The sequence below is a fragment of the Quercus robur genome, chromosome 6, assembly GCF_932294415.1.
Source record: "Quercus robur chromosome 6, dhQueRobu3.1, whole genome shotgun sequence".
NCBI classification, from domain to species: domain Eukaryota; kingdom Viridiplantae; phylum Streptophyta; class Magnoliopsida; order Fagales; family Fagaceae; genus Quercus; species Quercus robur.
This window is the reverse complement of record NC_065539.1, coordinates 52319332-52346793: the sequence shown is the minus strand read 5'-3', so window position 1 is coordinate 52346793 and position 27462 is coordinate 52319332. Positions and strand designations below refer to the sequence as shown.

At 36.6% G+C, this 27462-nt stretch overlaps 1 protein-coding gene across 1 annotated transcript; it reads right to left on the bottom strand.

Annotated features, from left to right (window-relative positions):
* Positions 1–605: 605 nt before the first annotated feature.
* LOC126689414 (uncharacterized) lies at positions 606–15410 on the bottom strand. The gene is made up of 3 exons (XM_050384597.1): positions 14251–15410; positions 8672–8979; positions 606–1110 (listed from the first exon to the last, which is right to left on the bottom strand). Exons 1-3 carry the CDS (start codon positions 15222–15224, stop codon positions 758–760), a joined length of 1635 nt encoding a protein of 544 aa, XP_050240554.1. The 5' UTR covers positions 15225–15410; the 3' UTR covers positions 606–757.
* Between the last annotated feature and the right edge of the window lie 12052 nt (positions 15411–27462).

Below are 27462 nucleotides of genomic sequence, written 5' to 3'. Positions count from 1 at the left end.
AGCTGAATCTTGCATCACATTCCAAACGGGGAGTTTCAGCTTTTAACTTTTAATTTTCATGTACAACTTTTTAAAACTTTTATTTTTTTTTTCAAATTCTTAAGTGTAAGTATACTGTACTTTAGCATACTTAAAGTACACTTTTAGTAAAAATATTTCAGGAAAAAGCTAAATAAACTATTCCCAAACTAACAAAATCCTCATGGTTGAGAACCTCTCAGCCTCTCAGCCAACATATTGCCATTAACGAGTTTGAAACCTTTTCTGAACTAATACTTCATACTAATCAATATCTGTCCTTACCTTTTCGAGCTAACTTCTCATTTTCGGTACAAAATGGCCCTCACATGTGGAAAGGCTTAAAGCAAGTTAATAGCTGAATTCTAAACACTCATAACCAGCAATAATATTATCTTACTTTCCGTAGCAACGATGTATTTTTACACAGCTTTATGTGGCTTGATGTGGGTGAATTCTGAGTTTAGTTGACTAAAATGTGGTCATTTTTCTATTATACAAGCATCGATAAGAGTGCTCTAATACCCAATAAATATCATATCATCAACTAGAATAAGCACCTGTATTCAAAGAGGCTGCACGAAATATAACATCAGAAATTGTTGGCATATCACATTAAATCTTTCATCATCAAATGAGACCTAGGTCATCAAATGAGACCTAAGGCTCAGATATTCTTACAGTAATAACCGAGCATAAATAAGAATACACAACAATACCATGCATGGACACCAAGAATCTACTTGGAAAGGTATTCTCTCAGGCTCTCAATGGTAACCTTCTTCTTTGTGTCAAAATCAAATTTCTCCATATCAGAAGCAGTTCCAAGATAACCATAAAAGATCCTCTTTTTCTCTCCTGTATTCTCATCCACCTTTACAAGGTTTGGGTTCTTCTCATCATCCCTGCCAAAATGTGAGGGCTGTACTCGTGCCCAAGCCTGGCGTCCATGATTTTCTTTCTCAAAGAATTCAGCCATCTGCAGGGCCTCCTTAAGGCCTGATTGATCACCAGAAAACTTAACCAGTGTCGTACCCAAATGACCCTCTCTCCCATACAAAGACCGTGACTTGCCACCTCCAAATCCAAGTTCTGAAACATGAACATCAAGGAGAAAAGATAAATAAAATAACTTGTCAAAAGGACTTTACAGTCTCATAAGTTGAGTGTGCAACAATGCCTCACGGATAATTTGCGGAAAGAGTTAAATTAACTTCAATTTTCCAACTTTAAATTTAATGATAATGGGTCCAAAATAATTAAAATCCATAATTGATGGTAGCTGGCAAATAAAAAAATTATAAAAAAAAAACAAAAATACAGGTTCAAACATTGCTACCACCAGATGATATTTCAAGGTGAGTAACAAAAACACAACATTTACAAGTGAAAAACCTAAAAGCACCTGTCTTCTTCGGATCCTATCTCCAACAACCACCACTAAACCTTGGTCCCAACATTTTTGGGGGTCGTCTATGAATCCCCCACCAGAGTAGTTAATGTTGGCAACATGTATTTTTTTTTGCATCATTCTATTCTATCCAAATCATATTTCTTCAAGGAGAAGGAAAAAAAAGTCATATTTCACATAAATATCAACAATATATAAGAACCAGTACGTAATCCGATACATCCCTGCCTATATCAACACATGGAATCACAGTTGTCAAAAAGCATAAGCAGCACTTATAGAATGACATTAATTACATATAAAACCCCAACGACTCTACAGTGGTCTATACACGCACACGTCCTCATGCAATCACAATCACAAATACAAACACATGCAAATGTAGATACCTAAAATCCCATGTAACTCCTCTAGATATGTGGCCAAGCACAATAACTCTTCCAATATGAATGTCCTGCCCTAATAGAATGCATCATTCCCTTAACACCCTTTATTCACCACCTAAAACTTACACCCAATAACCTATGTACCATATTTAAATTTCTTTCAATACTAAATACAGCTTAAGCTGATTCTCAAAAAAAAAAAAAAAATACAGCTTAAGCTGTACTCTTTTAAAAATGTGATTAAACTGATACAGAGGAAATTCATTCTAAAAAAAAAGAATTTGAAAATTTGAAATACACAGTGAAAGAAACGCATTTTCAACTTTGTTTTACTCAGAAAGAAATTAAATATTTAGAAAATGAATACTAATTCTAAACATCGGAACAAGTGATGGATTTTTTAATTCGAGTGAAATCATACTAATCCCTTTCATTTGGGGGTTAAATCTCCACACCCAAAAAATAAAAAAGAAGGTACATGTGAAACCAACTTATCTGCCGCAAAATGCTAATTGTAAAATGTGCATCATTCTAAAAATTTAATGATCAAAACCAAGCATGAACTCAAGTAGATGCTAAGCAACATCTGGAGAGAGTGGAGTTGGTGGACTCACCATATCCAGCAACCATGCAGCTTGGCAGACAAATGGCTTCTTCAAAGCCTGATTTTAATACCATTCCTATTAAAGAATAGAAGTACAACTGATGGACTGAAACGGAACCGAGATTTTTTAGTTGAGGGGCCTTTGAAGAATAAATATTTTTTTGACCATCAAAGAATAAAAAATATACTATTAAGTTTAAAACTAAAATTATATATATATATATAAAGATTGTTTCTTAATACAATTCTACTCAAACAATTTTTATCAATCAAAATGGAAATTGGTGTCTTTTAAATCAGAGAAATTATCTGTAATTGATTATGTACTACATTAAGAAACAATTTCCCTTAAAATGTATAAAACCAAGAATTCATTAGAAAATCATCTTTAATTTTGCTATGAAATTCATGACAAAAAATATTTGCTTTCTAATTGCAGTAAAAATTGGAAGAGTAAGTACAAGCACTGCCATTCTACAAAGGAAATAGTGTGATTTTGCTATGAAATTCATGACTAAAAATGTTTGCTTTCTAATTGCAGAAAAATTGGAAGAGTAAGCACAACTGCACAAGCACTACCATTCTACAAAGGAAATAGTGTGAACCACAAAACTGGAAAGTCATACTTAATATCATTATATTTGCAATTTATTCTTACTAAAAAAACCAATTAGTGTTAGCCAAGTAAAAAATTAAATTAAAAAAAAAAACAAAAAATTAAAAAATAGATAAATAAATAAAAAGCACTCAAACAATCCTTCACGTGGAGCCAGACAACACAACATTACTCAAAACCGAAAGATTCAAACTTGTAATTTTGTGTCCCTAGCATCAATCAAGTAAATTGTCATGCCAAACACGAGTCATGTGAACATTTTATTTGGACCAACATTCATTTTAAGAGAACTAGTTTTGAATTTTGGAGGTCAAATATAAATTTTTGGATACAGACTTTCAAATATATATAGAGAACTAAATAATTCAGGGCCTTGGTCTAGGTAAGTGTTCCATCCCTGACGACAGATCACGTGGGATATACATGCTAAAAAAATAGAGGTATGCTGGTCCAAACCCACTTAAGACAAGTGATTTTGGTCCCCATGTTAGGGGGTTTGCAAAGTGAATCCACTACAATTAATGAACAACAGGACAAGAATATGTTTGGATGGCGCATTCATATAAAACATGTTCGAAAGAGGCCTGTAATTGTTTGCTCTTAATAATCTATAATATTTTACAAAGATTCATAAACAATCATTATGATGCAGTAAGGGAACTCAGGTAAACGTAGAAGAAGGATTAAGAAGAAATTATAGCAACAATTGTTATAATGCAGTAAGGAGAACTCAGGTCTAATGTATAAGAAGGATTTAAGAAGAAATTATAGCAACAAAGACTTCTTGTGGGGTGACACTAAGACACATTTGTTGGGTTGGGATAAGGTGTGCATGCCTATGGCTAATGCCGGTTTGGGTATTAGGAAGTTAACCACTTTCAATAAAGCCTCACTTGGAAAGTGGCTTTGGCGTTTTGGGATCGAGGAGAATAGGTTGTGAAGGAGGGTGGTAGCTTTGAAATTTGGGGAAGAATGGGGGGATGGACTTCTAAGTTGGAAAGGGGTGTTCATGGGTGTGGTCTGTGGAGAAGTATTTGGATGGGATGGGAAATGTTTCGCAAGAATGTCCACTTTAAGGTTGGGGTGGGGGATAGAGTGAAATTCTGGACAGGCAGGTGGTGTGGAGATCTTCCTCTCCATTTGGATTTTTTGATCTTGTACTCTTTTGCTGCGAACAAAGAAGCTTCCGTAGAATCATCTTTGTTGTGCCAAGAAGCGGGGAATAGGAGAACTTGGGATCCTAATGATTGGGAGGCAGGTATGGTGGATGTTTTCTTCCGATTCTTGGCATCCAATTTACCTCTTGGGACTGAGGGTTATCGTATGAGATGGAAGTTGACAAAGAAAGGGGATTTTACCATCCGCTCATATTATCACAAGTTACACGGTTCTTTTTCCATTGTCTTCTCATGGAAAGGTATTTGGAAGGTTAAGGCACCCCGGCGTGTCTCTTTCTTTGTTTGGACAGCGACATGGGATAGGATTCTCACAAGTGATAATCTGAGGCTCAAGGGCTTTGACTTTGTTGATTGGTGTATTATGTGTCGTTATTGTGGGGAGACAGTGGATTACTTGTAATTACATTGTGGAAAGGCTTATCGACTATGGTGCTTTGTCTTTAGAACCTTTGGGATTTCATGGGTCCCCTCTGGTACAGTGTCAAATCTTCTTTTTAGTTGGTGGAATTGGTTGGGGAAGCGTTCATCTCACATTTGGAATTTAGTTCCATTGTGCTTGATGTGGTATATTTGGAGGGAACGCAATCGGCGGACATTTGAGGATTTGGATAGATCCAATGACCAAATGCTCGCTCTCTTTTCTGGTTCCCTTTTTGATTGGGCTAGGGCTTGGGGACTCACATCTAGTGATTCTCTTCTTTTCTTCCTTGGCTCTCTTCTTCTTCATTGTTAGTGTTCTTTTCTTTTATATTTGTACTTTTATTTCTTTTCTTGTACATTTGATATGCTAGTGCTTCTTTGCATTTAGCAGTTTTTTGAATATACATGTTTCTTACCTATCAAAAAAAATAGCAGCAAAGAAGAGTTCAGCAAAAAATAAAATATAAAAAAATAGTAACAAACAAGATTGAAGTAAAGAAAAAGATAATAGGATTGAAGCTGGAACAATCAAATATCAATTTCTAGGCACAAAGATCTGAAGAAAAACTCAAATATGATATTTCATAAAATTGAAGACTACCTACGAAGACTGAAAAGGGGCAAACTATAATAGCCTTTAGTAAACCTAGAATCCTCGCAACTAAATTATAACCATCCAAAAATCACATGTTAGTCACACAGCCTGTTAAAATACTCAAGACATAATAATAGATAAAACATGACATATAAAAATAAAAGACAATGGACTAACAGAATCCCCCCCCCCCCCCCCCCTTTTTTCTTTTCTTTTGGGCTTAAATTTTCCTACACAATTTGAGGAACAAAAAGAAAATGTGGTAAAGGGGTGCAAGGGGAACCTGTAAGGAAGATCATCTGATCTTACTAGGAATCAATATACTAGCAACCATAAAAGGAGCTGCAATTGTTTGCTCTAATATCCTCTATTATATGAGATGAACTCATGAATCATGATCTAGATGCTTAGATCCCAGTTTTTAGTCTGAGACTCTCAATTGCAAAGGAAATTAAGCTGATGAGCTCTAACTCAACCAACACCTCCTCTACCCCATAAGAAAGAGTGGAAAATAGCATCATGGTTTCAAAACACGCTGGGTGCATTTAAACTCATGAATCAAAAATATTGCATAGGAGCAGTTACATGGGCTGTGGGAAAGACTAAGAACACTAGATTCCAACAAGCTTAAAACTGGCAACTTTCTAAGATAGATGCAAAACTCAGTTAACTCTTTCGTCCATATTTAGATATAAGTAGGTCAGGAAAATACGGAAATAAAACATAGTCCAAATATAGGTAGGGTGATAACCAAGTGCTTCAAGAACAGATAAGAGAGAGAAACAATAAGAGAGGAAACACTCACAAGTACATTATCAAAAACAATCTTAACCCTGACAACAATTATTAGGCTTAAATCATTAATAAAGAATGAGCCTTTCTTGTATAGCAGTAAATTCTTGTCCGCCTATGCCATCTATTTTAATATGGGGCCTCACATAACGTGAAGTTAGCATAAATCTAACCCATAATCACCTCCAACCATAGCTTAACAACTGTTTAGTTCAGTGACCAACCATGATGCCCCAACCCACTTCTTCTAAATCACACCGTTAGACATTCCTACAAAGAATTGTACACCCAACACCACCCTCCAACAGTGAAAGTGTTTGGACTGTGGCACCAAGTGAAATCATCTATTGGAATGAAATCCTGATATCGCTCTTCTTTTAGCTTGGATCTCAACCTATGAACCTTCCAAAAGATTAATATGGTTTCCAAAGCACCCAATAAAAATTGGGTATGATCCTCAGGATGCTCTTCCAATGAAAGGAATCCTTGTGACATCTTTGCTAATTTTAAAAATGAGATTCTTAACCAAAAAAAAAAAAAAAAGAGAGAGAGATTCTTGTTCCCAAACACTGAAACTTTAAATGGAGAGTCAGACATTGCTTAATATTGCATTACCAACTTTTGTAATAACTCAAAGCCAAAATATGGCTGGTAGTGGTTACAGGATTGCTTTCAACCAACCAACCTGACCAAGTTGAAGCCCTCGCTTAAAAGAGATCATAGTCATGTAAAACAAGTATACTTCGTACTGTGGGAATAACAAACCCCTAAAATTAAACTTCAGATTGCCTCCAACTAACCAACCTAAATAAGTAGAAGCCCTCACTTAAAAAAATATCTTTGTCGTGTGAAACAAGTATAGTTCATAATGTGAGCATAATAAAGATTCAGATTCTGAAAGGGTATGTAAATCCTTGTCAAGGCCAAAGCCAAAAGGAGGCCACAACCAGCATGTAAACCAGGATGTGAAAGTAATAAAAGTTGCATAACAAAAGAAAAGAAATTGAGATGGTTGGATGAGAAGGTTAAATTTCGATAAACAAAGAATACAATGATGTTAATGGATCATGACAAGCTCCAGTTCAACATACTGGCTCCCCCTATGGGAGTGAGCTTCACTTCCCCTAGCCCAAAAAAGACACCACACGGCTATTCATCATGAGAACCATATTTTTAACAAAAAATCAAGCCTAAATACCAGCCAAGACCTTTGATGACAGTCCTAATTAGAGCAGCGGAAGAAAAACTAAAAGACAAAAGCAGATGACTAAAATAATGAGTCATTTAATTTGTAAAACCATAGAACAAGAATGTAAACACCCATTAAAAATAATAATAAAAATTTAAAAAAAATTATAAAAAAAAAAAAAAAAAAAAAAAAAAAAATAAGAGTTAAATTGAACTTAACCAAAATGTGATGCAACAGCAAGCCATGATTTAGTGCAGAGTTTCTGCATCTTAACAATGTCCTTTAGCAGAAAATTTGAACATAAGTTTCAAGTACTCTATACTACATCATCCCCTCAAGCCCCAAATCACCCTCTTTTTCAACCCTGCCTTGTAAATATTGCCTGAAGACTTAAATTCACAATTATATCTGAGAGGAAACCTGGTTAATGGTTCCACAAACAAAGCACATCTGCAATGAAGCTAGGTGTTTACTCTTAGCTCAAAATAAACAATGTTGCAATTTACCAACTCAACTGAGCTTTTATAATTACCCTATTATAAAATCAAAGACTAAGAGGAATAAGTACCAATAAAAGAAACATTTTTATGTCACAAACAGAATCACAAATGGAAGAATGCTACCCCCCCCCTCCCCCCCCCCACAAAAAAAAAAAAATAGAAGTCAAACCATTTAGCCAGAAAATGGACTCTATTGCAAATGAATAAGTCTAAAGGAAATAACAACTATAAGGCAAGAAACTTTTAGAGAAACAAATAGACCATAAACGTGAAAGAACTGAGTATCGATTAGATGGCAAAAAAAAAGTATCATAGACTAACAAACAAGTTAAGATGGAGGTGGTCGTAGCACAAGAAAATAAAAAGTGAATTTGAAAGGGAAAATAAGTATATATACACTCAGCATTTGGCAAGGCCTTGATCCTAACTACCTACAGTCAAATACACACATTCTATTTTGTCATTCAGCTCTATATAAGGTCAATTCTAAAATGAAAGAAACCCTCAAATCAAATCAATGTATCATTAGAAGGGTGGTGTAAAAACTAAACTGAAGGGGGTATGCATGCAACTGCGCCCTAGAACTCTCCCTTTTACATTCCAATTATCCTTAGAAAGGATGGAAACCTTTCTTAGAGGAGATGGGTAGGATGGGTACCATTAGGATAGGGGCTATGAAGGGTGGCACAGTCTGAAGGGTTTATAGTGAATTTTTCAACATGGTGCTCCTTAATTGAGACAATATAGCAAGGAATACTTCAAAAAAAGGATAGAACATACCCAAAAGGGATGGTTTGGTGTAATAGAATTTGACATACCTAATAATCTAATAAAACTCATCAACAAAAATCTCATATGCATTCTGCATGATCTGATCTAGATGATCAGTGGCCAACCTTTTCTAAGGGAATTTCCATACAAATAACACAAAGAAGACAAATAAATGAAAAGGCGCATTATACCTCTAATCTTACTATCCATTGCTTTGTTTCCCAAACCCTCCATGCGCCCCTCTTTACCCTTTCCTGTAATTGTATTATGAATGATCACCATAGGTGGCCACATAATCAGATCGTACTGGTTCATTGCCGCTTCATCAGCCGATAGAAACTGATACGTCTTTGAGTTATCAGGAGGCTTTGAGTAGTTCCACCCCATTAAAATGCAAAGAGCTTTGTGTAAGCCCAAGTGATCCACACGCAAGTCACCATGATCTGAGTGGTAAGTGTGCATTATGAGACTATGCACATCTGGAAACTCTTTAGTAGACCTGAAATTTGGATATCAAGGGCATTGAAGAATATAATTCAGGTTTTCCTTTCAGTTATCAGTATGTGCCTACAAGTTTGAACTAAAAGGGGAATGAAGGCAATGCATTCGCAAGTTTAAGGGTAAATTCAAGGCATTATAATAAGGTACAAAGACTAAACAATATCATATAATAGAGCTGAGTAACAAGCATGAAATATATCAGTTGCATCACAGGAACAACAGATACAAGTTACAACACCATATAAACAATGAAGTGGTTCCATTGTGTACAAGATTATTTAACCACTAGAACATTTCAAATGAGTTTAGTTCTCTCACATGGAAAGATCCATTTCCAATGTTTCATTAAACAGCATCATTTTGATATCAATACACAATTTTCTGGAATGAATCTCGCCTGATATGATGAGATTGTACCTCCAAATTATAATAATAATATAAGATGAAATTTTTTTCAATTATAAAAAATAAATAAATAAGATGAAATTTTTTACAAACTAGAGTCCTCCAAATGCACTCCAATTAAAACGAACAATCAAGTTGCACTGACCTCTCAACCTAAAAGCATGGCAACATTAGCCTTGATACTAAAACAGAGTATCAGTACCTCAGCACCATGTATGAAATTAGCATGATGGTTCTCTATGGAAATGTTCCAGATCATAGGAATCAATTGAAAATTATTCGGAACAGTTGATAATTTTTCAAAAATTGAATCAGTATAAGGCCTGTTTTTCATCTGATATAGGCCTTTCTTTCTGTCAATTTAAACAAGAAGTGCAATCAGCTTTAAAACAGCAGTGCATAATGGCAGGCAAATTAAAAGAAGAAGAATAAGACAATCAGGGTGATTGAAACTATGTTAGTCAAGACAGCAATCAGAAGCCCCACGAGTCAAACTTTAAAAGAAGAAAATCTTAAAAGCCGTCTTTTTTTCTTAATTAAAACAGATTTGACTGTTTAATGGATTGATACCATCTTTATATGATATTCCACATCTTATGATCTACTATTACAACCTCTAACTTCCCCTAAATGCTTCTTTCTCATTCTATACACTTTGGTTGCCACCTGTTCATCTTAACATCCTCATTACACTCATCTTTTAAGCACAAGCATGCCATAAAATGACTAAAATAAAGCAATTTCAATGCCAGGAAATAAAAATCCAAGCACAGAAACACACACACAGAAACAGAAACCTTGCACATTTATGATTTAACTCCAGAAACATGAAACTGAGTAGTGCATAACATACGGAGCCAAAGCTAATTGCAATAAGAGTTAACTTATTGATTACGCCCGTCCAGCATGCACCCAAATTACACTGCATTAACAGCAATGCATAATATAAGACACACACACACACACACACACACACACATATTGATCGGTAAATAAAATGTTTTATTGAGTAATCAAATGAAACAGGATCCCCTTGTACACAGGTGGTGTACCAGCGGTCCACAAATTTAACAAAAAGTACTTAAGAAATTACTCCAAGGAGGAAAGAGTGGCCACTTAAGGCAGCCATCCACTCACACAGAGATCATAATAACAATTATATACACACAAACACACACATAATGCTACTACCAAAAAAAGCATGAAGACACTTCACAAATCTCCACCAATAAGACAACTGGCTATGAATTGGAGATGTTTAGTAATAGAATATAAAGTTGGCAGCCCCTAAATATGCATCTAATCTGTTAAAGTTAGGAAAAAGATAGACCACAAATAAATGCAAAGTTAAAATTACAAATCAAAGAAGAAAAGTAGCAACTATGTAGTTTGGGAACTAATTAATAATCAGAAAGGACATAAATGGATGCAATTAAAGACTGATAAGCCACAGTTCCATTCCATGTACTAAGTTATGCAGTACGGCAAAGAATCTTAAAATGGAAGTAAAAGATAATGCCATCCAGACAGCATGACTACAATGCATCAGAAAAAAAAAAAAAATATAAAAAAATGAAGAAGATAATTGGATACGATCAGTGATTAAAACCCGTAGATTTATAATATTTGCATACAGACTCATCCTGCACTGCCAAGCATAAAATATAATAAACTAACCTGCACTGCCAAGCATAAAATATAATAAACTAACCTACTAGAGTGACTTTCAAGATATTAGCTCTCCCAATCTGCCATTACTAAAGCACCAAACTTTGGCACTCAAGGTTCTTTTAATGCTAACCCACATCACAGGTTCCCAAAAAGATGAAAGGCAAGCTTACATTTCAAAAAGTAAAATGCAGTGAAAGAAATGATGCCAAAGATAACAGCAGCGTAAAAACAGAGACCATCACTTTTGTTGAAGAAAAAAAAAAGTTGGCTAGCACTATACTGATTACAAACTTGAAATATAACACAAAACCTCATTCACTAATATATACATATTCAAACATTCTATCAAATCTAGGCCCTAAAAATTAAGTCATAGTCATTAGAGAACTATTCTGGCAAGGCATAGAAAAACCACGCCTAACAAATCCCATAGAGAGAGTAAAGACATGACTTAATTAATAATTACTAAAGAAAACAAAAGTGCATACCATATACACGTGGAAACTGTAATGCACATGCAATGAAGTAACTAGCCAATACATCATCAAAACTAGACTCTAACTCTCTAAGCCAGTGCTATATGTCTGGACAAGTAAGTAGTTACAGCTGCATCACAATTTTAACCATCTATAAGTAGATTAGAATAGCAAGATCTGCGCTCCAAGGTGCAGCAACTGGCAAAAAGCACATACAACATAAATTGAACAAGTTATATCAAACTTTTGCAGCCTACAACTATAGGAGAGCATGAAAGAAGCAATAACATATTTACATCAATCTTAGCATTACAGAAATATGATAATGCTTCTTGCTCCTTCAATCCAACAATACTTTCTTAAAATTAGATAAAATCCAAAATTTATTGTTTTCCTCTCTGTTTGCATTACATCCAGAACTATTTGACATAGAATGTGAGGTATCTAAAATAAGTAAAGATAACATAATTGAAGCAGATTTCCCCAAGTCTCCCAGATAACTTAGTCTATAACTACATTAAAACCTAAAAATAAATACCTAACTTTTAATCAAACAACTGAAGGTGACCACTAGCAATATAAAAATTCAACGCAAAAAAGAAATAATACATATTAAATAGGTACTATAACTAGATATTTCAAAAGCATACATGGCCATGTCAAGATACAAGAGATGAGAAACTTTCTTGCAGAAGCACTATAACTAGCTGACACACAAAAACAAAATGCTGTCCACACACTGAAGCAACAAACAGAGCACCATACACCTATATTCAACTCTCATATAGGTGTATGGTGCTCTGCTTGTTGAAGATAGGTAACACCTATATTCAACTCTCACATTTTTTTTTTGATAAATAATATTCAACTCTCATATTGACCAAACAATAGTTTCAAATGTACCTAATAGTTATATCCAGGATGCAACCAATAAGAAATAAAAGAATTCCTCAACAAAGTTGATCTTGGATAAATATGAGATAAGAAAATAAAGGCTACCTTAACAAGCTAATCTTTGAGAAATACAAATAAATCCCTTCCTTTATGACAAAACAACCAAGAGAAAGAGAGACTAGTCTTCATGAAAAGGCAAAAAGTGAGATAAACCATTGAATTCTAAGTGCCCACACACATTTTAAGCATTGGATGAAAAGCATCTCTCGGTAATTAGAGATAATTCCTTCATGACAAAGCAACACCAGTCTTCAGATCAAAGCAAAAGAGTGAGATACACCATTGAATTCTAAGTGGCAAGTACACACACGCACACACACAAAAACATCTTAAGCATTGGATTAAATGCATCTCTCAGCAATTAGAGAGAGATTGTTCCTTCATGAAAAAAGCAACTAAACAAGACCAATCTACATGAAAAGCAAAAACAGTGATATAAACTATTGAATTATAAGTGTGCGCAAACACATACAGCCCTTAATAATTGCATGAAAAGCACCTCTCAGCAATAATAGATCATTCCTTCATTACAGAGCAACTAAGCAAGACTGGTCTTCAAGACAAAGGAAAAAAAAAAAAATGAAAAACACCATTGAATTCTAAGTGCACCACACACATGCACACATATCCATCTTAAGCATTGAATGAAAAGTACCTCTGTATCCCTCCATCATGACAAAGCATTAAGGTAAGATATACCATTAAATTCCAGTGCACAAGGCATGCCATGCACACACATCCATCTTAGGCTGTAGGCAATGATCAATTTTAACCATCTAACGTAAAGTTTGGTTGTCAAAGTACTTTACAAAATCCTAGTAATGTCAGGATCAGTTCCTCCAAAGCCCCCTCTTTGACATAACATTACAAGGGTACTAATAATTAACAAGCTTGCCACTACACAATTTCATGTTGTGACAGGATTGGAAAGTAATATACGCACTCAATGGATCTTGAAACCAATACCCGCCATCTGTCTTGAACTTACAAGAGTAGGATGTGCCCTCATTGGCAAAAATTCACATTGTAACTGGACTGACTATGATCAAACAGCTCAGTAACAGATACTAATCCTTAAATCAAACTAAACACTCAACGTTTCTAAATAGTCACAGATAACTAAAACACAAGATTATCACCGTACCACATCTCCCACGTAAGTCCCAAATCACCTCTCTTTGATAATCTCATATCCAAAAAATAAAAACCTTGTCTTGACAATTCACCTCCATAGTAAGAAATACTAGAAGTAAAATAACTAATGCCAACAAATACAACAACAAACAAATCAAGCCTATATCAGACATAATGAACACCTCATTAGCTCTATATATCTCTCAGCAATCCCCAATACATAGACCTATGCTGAATGAATTTAAACTCTTTTTTGTTTCTTTCCGTTTTGCTAACTGGGAGTCCAGGGCTCTTCAAACATCTTACTATTCCCCCATGTGTGTACCTGACTATCTATTCCCCCCGCCCTCATCTACTAGGTAATTAAAGGGAGGAATCCCAACTTTCCAACAATGTGTAAAAACACATTATCAAAAATTGTTAAAACAATATGCCAAGCTATGCTAAAACACACACTATTTCGAATCCTAACCTTCCAACAATGTGTATGACGAGCTATGTTAAAACACACACGCACACACAGTATAAGATATGTGCCCAAATAACCTAAGAAAACAATAGCAACATTGATTATCAAGACAAGCACCCAAAAAATAAAACAATGAAAGCAAAGAAGCATGATCATCAACCTGCCGCAAGCAAGACATGGAAGGCGTCCAAGTTTGCCATCCTCCAAGTAAGTCTTTTTCTGATTGGAAAGCTCATTAAGCAACTTAGCGAACTGAAGAAATGCCTTGTTCAAGGCGCTCTGATCAACTTGTAGATGCTTATGAACCACACTATTTTCATTACCAACACCACCACCACCACCACCGCCACCACCAAGTCTAATATACTTTGAAGCTCTATTGTTACTATAATCATCACCACCACCACTACGCCCAAATGGACCACTGTTTCCCGCCAAAAACTCATTCCCAATTGGAAACCCATTGCCAATACCAAACTGTTGCCTGTGTTTCTCTTCTTCTTCGCTCATATACTTCCTCTTCATTGATGATGGGCCTTCCATGCTGGGCCCACCAGGCCCAGGCCCACGTCCATCGAGCCCTAGCGAGTTCCAGTAATCCTGCTGGTGCCGATTAAACCCTCCTCCGGGACTCCCCGGAAGCCGATGCGGTGGTGGCAGCATCGGCATCGGCATCGGCGGGGGCATCGGATTGAAGTCTTGGTAATCGGGAGGGAGAGCGAAGTAGGATCGGACGGTACCATCGGCGAGAACGAAGGTTCGCCGTTCAAGCATGTGGAACCCATAAGCCGGCGGAGGCGGTGGGCCTAAGGCGGAGAGGTCCGGGAATTGGATTGGGCCTGGGCCGGAGTGGGGAGGAGTAGGGTGAGCTTGGTGGTGGTATTGGTGGTGGCGCTGATTCGCCGGGCTTGGAGTCGGGGCGGGTTTTGGAGACGGGTTAGGTTTTGAGTCTCCGGGTTTTGGAGAAGGGTTTGGTTTTGAGGGTGTAGTAGTGGTGGAGGGGTTGTTTTCCCAGCGGGATTTGCGGTGAGAGGAAGAGGAAGAGACGGCGGCAGCAGCAGCGGCGGCGGCGGCGGCGGAGGACGACGAAGAGGGCTTATGCGGAGCGTTTTTATTAAGGTTAACTCCGGCCATTTACACGGACCGGGTCGGGTCGGGAGAATTGTGATGGGTTTCCGAGTGAAGAGAGAGAGAGAAGAATAACAAGGTCGTCTTTCTTTTTTTGAGAAACAACAAGGTCGTCTTTCTTTGTTCTTTGAAGTGGAGACTGGAGAGAATGAGATGCTTTTGTCGTGTAGTTTGTACTTTGTTGATGCTATGGAGAGAGTGAGTAAAAGTTTTGAAGCGTGGGGCCAAATCTTTTTTTTTTTATAGCTAATTTGGAACAAACAATGGTGTAGATTAGATCTTGGAGCGTGGAATCAGTGGATTGAAGTTCATCTCAACCGTTCATTCATTACAAAACAAATCAAGCTCAAACTTAGATTTATGCATGATTATTACACGAGTTGAACTCAAGAGAAATACTATGTCCATAATAATTTTACTATATTTTCAAAAAAAAATCCTAAACAGTTGGTTGTTACGGATAGATAAAAAAGTAATTTAAGTTTTGAATTCAAATTAGAACCAATAACAACTTTACACCTATGATTTGTTGTAAAAATGTTGTGGACATAACACCTTTCTAAACTCAAACATAATAATATGTATTTATGAACATGAAAACTCAATTTAATTATAAATAGGTTCATATAATATTTAATTATTATTTGTAGTTTATTAATTATATTCTGTAGGGCCAGAGAATTTGTGATCCCGGCCCACTTTGCATTAGGGCCCAAGGCCTACGCTGAGGATAGGCGTTGCCGAGGACATGCAACGGAAAACCAAATGGCCTAAAGATACAACCGAGGACGATTCTGTTCTCGGCATCCCAAGGCGTTCCTAGAAAAAAGGGCGAGTATGGTATAGGAATGGTTCAAGGAAAAGCTAGACACCTCCGCATTAATGGGGAAAGGACCCCTGAGCAGTGTGGCGACAAGGGACAAGGGAAAGGCTGTTATTACTACAATTAAGTACTCTGCGCCTGACAGAGCAATGTTTTTCAGCTTTACAACCACCCCCAACCACTTTGGGTATGGGCTGATAGGACAAGTATCAGCCTTAGAAAGCTAGACCTACACGTGGACGTTGGAGGGAGGGTAAAGGCTAGTATAAAAGGAGAAGGAAGCAATCCAGAAAAGGGAGGGGGGGGAAGGCCAAGAACCAGAGCCTCCCAGGCCATGCCGAGGAGAAAGACTTCTTGGGCAAGCACGGTTCACCTCTGTGCGATTACCATGAACACCATGACTAACCACCATCCGGTGACCAAGGCCTAGCTTTTTAGCTCACTCTCAACAAATTTTATTATTTGGGCGTTTAACATTTGAACTCAATACACCAATTTAGGGTCGTTACAAATCGAGGCCTTACAATTGGCGCCGTCTGTGGGAAAGGCCTGTGCGTTGGCACAGGCGGCGGTTAGTCGTGGTAGGATCAAACTCCTGTCGAACAAGGGTCTGCGGAAGCTCCTCCATCATTTCCGGTAGCACGGGGTTGTTGTCCTAATTCAGCGCCCACTCAAGGCTGCACTTCGAAGTGCCAGTGGCACGGGCAGCTCTAGGGGCTTTCAACATCAAGTTTACGCCACACACACCTTTGTCAAACAAGGGGCTAATCCTCGCGGGCTCGATTCACCGAATTCTTATAAGTTTTGGACAGAACCAAGGTCTTGTATGGTCCTTGAACTCAAACCTATGGGGAAACCAACTATTTAAAAAAAAAACTATAAGTTTTGGACAAAACCAAGGTCTTGCATGGTCCTCGGACTCAAACCTATGGGGAAACCAACTACTTTAAGAAAATCTGAGTTTTGGACAGAACCAAAGTATTACATGGTCCTCGGACTCAAACCTATGGGGAAACCAACTACTTAAAGAAAATCTAAGTTTTGGATAGAACCAAGGTCTTGCATGGTCCTCGGACTCAAACCTATGGGGAAACCAACTACTTAAAGAAAATATAAGTTTTGAATAGAACCAAGGTCTTGCATGGTCCTCGGACTCAAACCTATGGGGAAACCAACTATTTAAAGAAAATCTAAGTTTTGGACAGAACCAAGGTTTTGCATGGTCCTTGGACTCAAACCTATGGGGAAACCAACTACTTTAAGAAAATCTGAGTTTTGGACAGAACCAAGGTATTGCATGGTCCTCGGACTCAAACCTATGGGGAAACCAACTACTTAAAGAAAAACTATAAGTTTTGGACAGAACCAAGGTATTGCATGGTCCTCAAACTCAAACCTATGGGGAAACCAACTACTTAAAGAAAAACTATAAGTTTTGGACAGAACCAAGGTATTGCATGGTCCTCAGACTCAAACCTATGGGGAAACCAACTACTTAAAGAAAATATAAGGTTTTGGACAGAACCAAGATATTGCATAGTCCTCAGACTCAAACCTATGGAGAAACTAACTACTTTAAAGAAAAACTATAAGTTTTTGATAGAACCAAGGTCTTGTATGGTCCTCGGACTCAAACTTATGGGGAAACCAACTACTTAAAGAAAAACTATAAGTTTTGAACAGAACCAAGGTATTGCATGGTCCTTGGACTCAAACCTATAGGGAAACTAGTCACTAGAAAATGACCTAAGTCCTAGACAGAATGGAAATCCCGCGCAGTCCTTGAATTCCCAGTTCTAAGGAAACTAACACAAACCGAGTGTTTAGACCCGGTACAGTCATACCACGGTCTTCGGACCGGGTGCCAAAAAAGGGTTCAGGTTATGAATTGTCAAGAACATGGCAAAGCACCCTAGTGCTCGGCGACCCTCTCAAATAGTTCATTTTAAGTTACTCATCCTCGAGTGATCACCCCGTATGCAATACAAAGCATTCAGCGGTTATCTCGGTCAGTCTCATATGGCTAACCTACTTCAAGTCGGCATTATTGTGCCCATCAGTTTTAATGAGTTCAAAGTGATAATTCTTTGTTAACAAGGGTTTCGGCCCTAAGTATTGTTCAAAAGAAAAGGACACCAGCACATCCATTCACAAAATAATTATGACAGAAAAGTAAAAACACGCAAAATGAGATAAAGTCATCTTTTATTAGACAAAGAAGTAGTACATCATACAATAAGGGGCTTAAACAAGCCTATACTAGAAGCAAAAAGAAAAAGATATAGGGGAATGATAAATCCTTCAAAATTTAGCCCTAGCAGCAACTAAGCACGTCAGGATGGCACCAGTGATAGAAAAGAAGAAGAAGCAGAGGCAACTGGGTGGCACCAGTGATGGAAGAGAAGAAGAAGCGGAGGCACCTAGGTGGCACCAGTGATGGAAGAGAGGAAGAAGCAGGGATGCCTAATCCCCGTACCAGCTCTGACTACAATCGAGTAGGTATCATATTAGCAGCGCTCGGGAGAGAGCGGATGGTACTGACGATGAGAAACCTCAGTGCTGTCATACCAAAAATCTGATGCGACCTCCACCTACTTCGGATTTTGGCTGAAGGAAGAAGAGGCTCCTTTCTTGCCTTATCAAGGGGAAGAAGTGTCTTGAGTCTTTGTCTCCCTTGCCCTGACCGGGCCATCTTGAGTCTCGGGGAAATCTAGTGCTTCTGGAGAGGGTGTGGTCCCTTTGCCCACATCCTAAACTTGACCAAATCACTCCCTAGGGCTTAGTCACACTGGTAGTGGGGACTTTTAGCACAACTGGAGGGTTAGGGATTTGAAAAGCTTGAAGGGTCTGTACGTAAAGGAAATGACCTCCCACCGTGCTTCTTATATAGAGGGCAAGCCTGACGGCATTTAATATGTACAAATCTTCAAGAAAAACTACAAACGAGATAAGTCCCGTTCAATTCCCAAAGCCATCTTTAGCTGTTGGATTTGCGTCGCTATGTAAAGAGACCTTATTAAAGATGCGTCTCGTGTACCAAAACGGCAGGAGCACGACGTGGGTAAACCAAAAGAATGTCTTACAATCTGGAGCGTGTTCCAAGCAAACGAAAAAGCTCTAACATTGATGAAGGATAAGACTTGGCAAGCCGTGACATAGGCCCGACATCATCAAAATCCTCCTCTCCGTTCGAGAAGCCGGATAGCAGGATTTTGAGGGGCTATTGTGGGGTCAGAGAATTTATGACCCCGGCCCACTTTGCATTAAGGCCCAAGGCCCACGCCGAGGATAGGCGTTGCCGAGGACATGCAACAGAAGTCCAAATGGCCTAAAAGTACAGCCGAGGACGATTCTGTTCTCGGCATCTCAAGGCGTTCCTAGAAAAAAGGGCAAGTATGGTATAGGAACGGTTTAAGGAAAAGCTAAACACCTCCGCATTAATGGGGAAAGGACCCTTGAGCAGTGTGGCGACAAGGGACAAGGGAAAGACTGCCATTACTATAATTAAGTACTCTGCGCCTGACAGAGCAATGCTTTTCAGCTTTACAACCACCCCCAACCACTTTAAGTATGGGCTGATAGGATAAGTATCAGCCCTAGAAAGTTGGACCTACACATGGACGTTGAAGGGAGGGTAAAGGCTAGTATAAAAGGAGAAGGAAGCAATCCAGAAAAGGGAGGGGGGGGGGGGGAAAGGCCAAGAACCAGAGCCTCTCAGGCTGTGCCGAAGAAAAAGACTTCTTGAGCAAGCACGGTTCACCTCTGTGCGATTACCATGAACACCATGACTAACCACCGTCCGGTGACCAAAACCTAGCCTTTTAGCCCACTCTCTACAAATTTTATTGTTTGGGCCTTTAACATTCGAACCCAATACACCAATTTGGGGTCGTTACAAATCGAGGCCTTACATATTCCATTTGTTTTAACAATTTATAAATTTGTGAATGGGTAAAATATTGTAATCGAGGTTTTATTATATGTAGGAAAAAATAAATTAATTAATTAATCAAGTACCTCACAAATAAGATTAAACTTGCGTGACGAAGAAAATGAACAAATGCTTGAACATATAATCTTGTTTGGTGATGCACTCAAACATGTCATGTTCAAAATAAAATTAAATGAACAAGCCTAAACTTTATATAACTCGACTTGGCTCTTCTCATTTATAGCCTTATCTCTACTCTCTTCAGGATTTGAGCCAAGACTTATAGTTGGAGCGACAACTTTGCTGCTAGGCCACTAAGGTGTTTTTTTTTTTTTTTTTTTTTTTTTTTTTGAGACTTTGATGTGTGTTGTGGGTCAGAACAATTATTTTGTTTGAAATTTTTTAAAAGGTTGGGTTGTTTATTTTAGGTAAAATTGGTTGATTAGACTTAATTTTTTTAAAACTTTGCTGTTGATAATTTTTATTATTGGGCTAACTTTTTTGGGCTTGTATTAAAAAAAATAAAATAATTTATAGATTTTTTTATGGTCTTTAAAAGAAGAAAATGCTAGAGTTACAATTTTTTTTTACAAACTACTGATGTAATGAATGGTTATTGGTAAGTAAAAAAAAGTGGTGGGCCTAAATGCGAATTAATAAAAATTTGCTACCTTAAATAGTTTGTAAAAATATTGTAGAAAAATTTGTGGCTATAACATCACTCTTAAAAAGAATTAATGATATTATTAAGGGGGCAAAGCGTAATTTTATATAACAAAATTGCTAAAATTAATACCTAATATATATTCTAATATTTTTAAAAATAAATTTGGGGTGCAACTTCAAAGGCTACGTAGGTCCCTAACTCTCTTATTTCTTAATTAGGAGACTTGAGTTTCAACCATATGTATACCAACAACTAATTAGTGTCTTTATTTAATAGTATACAACAATTATCATATTATAAAGTTGATGTTGTATGTTTCAAATCATATTTTATATATATAGACAACCATGGAACTGGATGAGTTGAGATGGTTTTGATTAGATGCAAATTGGATCAATTTGGATATTGGATTTATTTAACATAGCCCGCTTGTAGTTCACCTTAACAAGGCATACCTATCACATTAGCTCTTGTAATTCAAGTATTTTAGTACAACAGTGAGTTTGGGCCTTTTGGACTCTAGTATCTCTAACAGAGCAAATGCCTAATAAATCCATACGCAAACAAACAACAATAAAGATTTATTTGATTTAGATCTTAAGCCTACAATCTCAATCTCTCTTGTACTTGCAAGGAGATGAGGTTTTATTTGATTTAGGTCTTATTGACCATATTGTTATTGGTATTGTACGAAGTACCAGAACTTGTCGTTTTTAAGGAATTAGTAAACTAGATCAATGAATCCTTAATTGTTTTTAAGGATTAAATTAACTAGACTAACCAATTGGATGTTTATAAAAAAAAAAACCAATCAACTGGATTAGTAGCTTCTTGGATACTAAATAAAGTGGAAGTGACTTAGGAAGATGATTAGAATGCTAGAATACGATGGAGATTCATGCTAGAATAGGATGTTTGTGGTCATAATTTAGGCAAAAGTAACCAATTTACTCCAATGACTAATTATGGAATGTCCATTTTTCTTCATGGAGGAGAAATCATAAGTTGGTAAAAAGTTGTACCTATCAAAAAAGAATTGGTAAAAACTAAAAAAATTTATTTTCTTCATTGATTATTGTGTTAACTGCAGGCTTCTCTTTATTTCTATCTCTTGTTGGAGGATGAAGTTTCACTTGGGTCACAGTCCATTGTGAAATTCCCTCTTTCTATATCACACCTATTCTATCTAAACTTACACATCCTCCTTTCTAAAAATTTTAGGCGTAAATGCACTTTTCGTCTCTACATTTTGACCCGATTCTCATTTTGGTCTATTCTTTTTATTTTCACCACATTTAGTCCCTATTTAGAAAAACACCATCCATTTTAGTCCTTTCCATCAATGCCCTAATGGCAAAATCCTACGTGGCAAACGGCACTATTAAAATAATGATAAAAATTTTATTTTGACATTAAAAAATGCCACATTAGCATATAAATTTTTTTTAAAAAAATTATTTATTAATTTTAACTAAATAAAAAAATTAAAATAGAATTAAAAATCAAAATTCACATGAATTAAGATCTAAAAATATCTTGAACAAGAACATCAACCCAGATTTAAGAATTCAAAATTAAGAACCAAAAATTACAAATAACTCAGAAAATAAGAACACAAAATTAAACATCAGATCCACAAAACCCACTATCTCATGATCCCCAATCTCCACAAACCCTAACCTTTCAAATTGAAGACCCAAAACCCATTCAATGATCAAACCCTAGCAATCCAAAACAACAATCCTAAACCAATCTCACTCTTCTCTCCCAAGACCACCACCACCACCGACTCTCACTTCCAAATCTTTTCTCGTCGAGCCCCAAAGTGAAACAAGAAGAACACCCACAAGCGCCAAATCACTCTTGTAAAGTCCCAGAAGAAATTCAAAATCCTAATTGAAATCCTCAACCCGATTCCCTTTTTGACCTCTAAAACTCTAGACTTTTTGAGCCACTAGAAGCTTCTAAGGTGCCTTGGTTTGTGGTATTTCGTTCATATTGAGATAGGTCTCTTCGTACCGACATTCTTGCTCAGCTCATTGCCAATTACAGTTCCCAGGGTCGCTGTAGTTATGTTGAGTCTGTTCGTGTTAATCTCAACATAACTCAATCCTTTTTCTAGGAAGAGAAATTAGAGAGAGAGAGATCCCGTTGGACTTTTCCTCTCTTGCTTTGTTCCATGAGTCAAGGCGTAATTGTTCCCATTTCATTTTTTCTTTTTCTTTTTCTCTGTCTCTTCGCGTTTATTTATTTTCTTTCTTCTTCCTCACTGTGAACCCCTCATATACAACATAAGAATTCTCTCTTTCAATTTAGCTTTCAAATTATTTTTTTAGATATTAATTTTTTTTTTTTTAATTTCTGGATTATGTGGAGTAGAAGAATCTGGTGGGTGATTTCAAATTTGTCTTTTAGAGCTTACCGAATATGGGGTTTGTTGCTTGGATTGAACCAAGAAAAAGGGTATGTTCTCCTGCTTCTGAATCTCAGCTCTATTGGGGTTTGATATTTTGTTGCTTTTGCTAGGGGTTCATGTGTTGTTCTATATGCTTAGATCCCTGTTAATAGTTCGAGACAGATTGTTTTGAGCTTGGAATATTACTCTTGTTCTTATTTAATTCCATGTTCATGTTTATTCTGATGTAGATCTTATGTTTAATTTTGTGTTCTTATTTTTTGAGTTATTTGTGATTTTGGGTTTTAATTTTGAGATCTTAAGTCTGGGTTGGTGTTCTTTGTGTTCTTGTTCAAGATACTTTTAAACTTAATTCATGTGAATTTTGATTTTTAATTCTGTTTTATTTTTTCATTTAGTTAAAACTAGTAAATTATTTTTTTAAATTTATATGCCGATGTGGCATTTTTTAATGTCAAAATAAAATTTTTTATAATTATTTTAATAGTGTTGTTTGCTACATAGGATTTTTCCGTTAGGACACTGACGAAAAGGACTAAATGGATGGCGTTTTTCTAAATAGGGACTAAATGTGGTAAAAATAAAAAGTAGAGACGAAAATGAGAATCGGGTCAAAATGTAGGAACGAAAAGTTGATTTATGCCAAATTTTTATTTTGCAGAGTGAATGATGTAAAATTTTTTGTTTTATAGAGTGTATGATGTAAGGTAGAGGTAATTAAACCCAAAACCAACACACAAGGGAACACCACGCACTATAAAACAAGAGATTGAAGCGATAGATCCTAGGTTAAAACGATTTTATTACATGATAAAAAAAAAAAATGAAAACCTAATATGATTGTATTCATATATACCAATTTTCCAAGCGGTCACATTGATAGTTTTAGCTGTCATTATTGAATTCCGAGTGATTGATTGATCAATGCATTGGTGTTATGTTAGGAGTTTTTGTTTGGTTAAACTACGGGTCTTTATCTTTTAAACCATATTTTAAATTGGTCCTTAACCTTTTAATTGTGTTGATTTGGTCCCTAACCTCTTAGTGTCATGTCAATTTAGTCTATATTGTTATCTCTTGATGGAAATTGCTAACATGGCAAACAGCTGGAAAAAAAAAGTTTATTACCATATTAATGAAAGCTAATTTGATATGGCACTAAAAGGTTAGAGACCAAATTGACACAATTGAAATGTTAGGGACCAAATTGAAATATAGTATAAAGTATAGGCACCAAATATGTAGTTTATGCTATAGGAAAGCGCCTTTGGATAGCACTCCCACCTTAATATTGATTGTGAAAATATTATGACTATAGAAAGATCTACAAGAAATAAATAATAGGAACGAAGCAAACCCAAAATCTGAAAATAAACAAACACACACAAACAAAAGAACACCAAGGATTTACATGGTTCGGATTTTGGCCTACGTCCACGGGCAATGATGAAGAAATTCCACTAATCAAATATGGAGATATACAAGTTGGTGTATCAGCATTCTCACACACACCCAATCCCCAATACACCCAATAGCTCTCTCACAAATACAAGGAATAGAAAAAACCTTGCATCTTATTCTAAACTAGAGAATTCTCACAATAATATGCAACAGCCAAACTCTCTATTTCACTCTACAATTCTCTCTATTTCATGCTTTTTTCCATCTCTACAATTGCCGCAACACCTCTCCTTATATAAGATATTTAAGTCGGCAAAGATGAGTCCTTCAAGCAATAGAATTGTATTACATGCAACTTCTTTATTTCCACGTGCAAAGTACTACTCCAAGCAAAGACAAATTACTTTAAGTAGAACTCTATATCTCAAGTATATCTACTTTGCTACTATTCTAAACCAGTCAATATACATTGAGCACGTGAGGTCCAAAACATCAATTCCAAGTTGGACTTGGATATCTAAGGCTGGTGAGGATGAAACTTCAACTAAAACCCATTTTTCATAAGCCCAAAGGGTGAAGCCCATCCTTAAAATGTAAAAGGTGAAAATCACTCAATCCCTCACTCTACACTGGCTCATTATCTCTCTCTGCACTTATAAGAACTCTGTGATTCCGACTTGGCACTCATAAGAACTCTGTGATTCAGACATTGATAAGCTCTCAAACAATGGCTATAAAGAAAATTTTTAGAAAGGAGACAGCAAAAGGCCTATGAGTTACTTGAGAGAGCTGAAGTGAGGAGCAAGGCAATTGTTGATTCTTTCATGAAACAGAGAGAGAAGTTGAAGAAGCTTCAATTGGAGTTCATTTTGGTTGGATTTGGGTTGTTGGCGCTTGGATGGTATGAGGTAAACCAATCCAGTGTAAGCTTTGGTCATGTAGAATTCGTGGTGGTGGATATCCAGCGTTAGGTGCATGATATTCACTTTAATGTTGGTGGATTGAAGTCAACTATTTCGACTTCTTTTGATCAACTTCAAGCTACTTCCAATGTGTTTTGCTGGAAGATGGTCGAGCTTGAAGCTTCTGTAGCAATGGCTGATATGCATCAAGAAGCTGAGTATTGGCAGATCTTGTCTTTGGTTGTTAAGTCTGATGTTAGGTATAGTCGTCCTGACACCATTTCGAAGAAGAAGTTTGGGTTTTTTAATTGACTTTGGACTATACTAGGGCCTGAAGAAGAAATTTGGGTTTCATGATTGAATTTGGTCTATACAAGGGCTTGTAAAAAAAAATTTGATAGAACTTATACTTTAGGTTGAGTAAGTTTTCTATTAACTTCTTGTGTCTTCTAATATATTTAGGATATCTAAGGCCGGTGGGAATTCAATCTTTTACACATAACCTTCTATGAAAACTACTCCTAAAACAATTAGGAAATAGTGTTGCACTTGAAATAGGAAATCAAGGCTTGCATGCCACTCCAAACCAATCATGGTTTAAGTTGAATTCAAGCCATCGACTTCATAGTTTAACCTAATAAAAACCGAAGTATAGACACCAAATACGTAGTTTAACCAAAGTATAGCCACTAAATACATAGTTTAACCAAAGTATAGGCACCAAATACTTGGATACTAAAAAGAGTACAAGTGACTTAAAAAGATGATTAGAATGCTAGAATACGAGGAGATTCATAACTAGCATGCTTGATCATGGCTTATTTTTGTTAATCTTAGAAAGAGCTAACTGGTTGTCTAATTACATTAATTTATAAATGGTATTATTCCTTCCCCTCCTCTAATTAATATACTCATAATAAGAGTAACATAAAATTGATAAAACTTCATAGACTTACTCCATCTTAAGGGGGAGTATTGAGGAAGATCACGTCTAACTGAGAAAGCTACAAGTTGTTTAGTACTAAATGTAATATGTAGAACTTTGCTAAATGTAGTTTAATATTTGTTGTTACCTTAGTTGTCACATGCTGAGCATGTGTTGCTTAAGTTTGTTAGAGTGCATAAGAGAATAAAGGGAAAAGAAGCTAAGCTATCACAGAGAAAATGAGAGAGAGAGGTATAGAAATTTCTGAGTTGATTGAATAAATGAATCTGTACACAAAACAGAGTTATATACAGTAATCCCCAACCTCTGGACCTAAACGTCCATAACAGAGTATAACTAATTAACTAACTATCCTAATTATGAGGAAATTAGTTACAGCACGTGCAAGGATTAGTAACAACACGTGTGACTTATCTGCTACTGAAAACAATGCCTAAACTACTTGTAGCTTTGGCTATTCATTTAACATTCTCCAGCTGTTGTGTCGTTCTGTTCTTCATTCCTTTCTTCTTATTTTCTGACTTCTGATTCTTCTGATTCATGTCTGCCTGATATTCCCCCTCAAGATGAGACTCGCTGCTGTGTATGTTCAACACATTCATCTTGGAAATTAGGAATCTCAACTGCTGACTACTAATAGCTTTAGTAAACAAGTCAGCTAGCTGTGTATGTGTAGGAGTGAAAAACAAACGTATCACCTTGTCTTGTACTTTATCTCTAACCAAATGGCAATCTACCTCTATGTGTTTTGTCCTCTCATGAAAGACAGGGTTCTCTCCAATGTAAATTGCAGCCTGGTTGTCACAGAAAAGCATGCCAGGTTGTGGATGTTCAACTTCTAAATCCTTCAATAATGACAGTAGCCAAGTCATTTCACACACTGTTAAAGCCATCGCCCTGTACTCAGCTTCAGCTGAGGATCTAGAAACTATAGATTGTTTCTTAGATTTCCATGAGACCAATGAATCTCCTAAGAACACACAAAAACCTGTGGTAGATCTTCTAGTGTCTACACAAGAAGCCCAATCCGCATCTGTGTAAGCTTTTAAGTGCAAATCTGATTTTGATGATAAGAGAATGCCTTGACCAGGGCATCCTTTAATGTACTGCAATACTTTGTAGGCTGCATCAAGATGTGGTTTTCTAGGCTTAGCCATG

What these genes read in the sequence shown, in the direction of transcription:
- LOC126689414 (XM_050384597.1), bottom strand. Translation starts at nt 15,224, where the DNA reads ATGGCCGGAGTTAACCTTAATAAAAACGCTCCGCATAAGCCCTCTTCG. An exon ending in CCATGTCTTGCTTGCGGCAG is followed by an intron (nt 8,980 to 14,250) that starts GTTGATGATCAT and finishes TCCAAATTTCAG; the next exon opens with GTCTACTAAAGAGTTTCCAG. An exon ending in AATGGATAGTAAGATTAGAG is followed by an intron (nt 1,111 to 8,671) that starts GTATAATGCGCC and finishes TTCATGTTTCAG; the next exon opens with AACTTGGATTTGGAGGTGGC.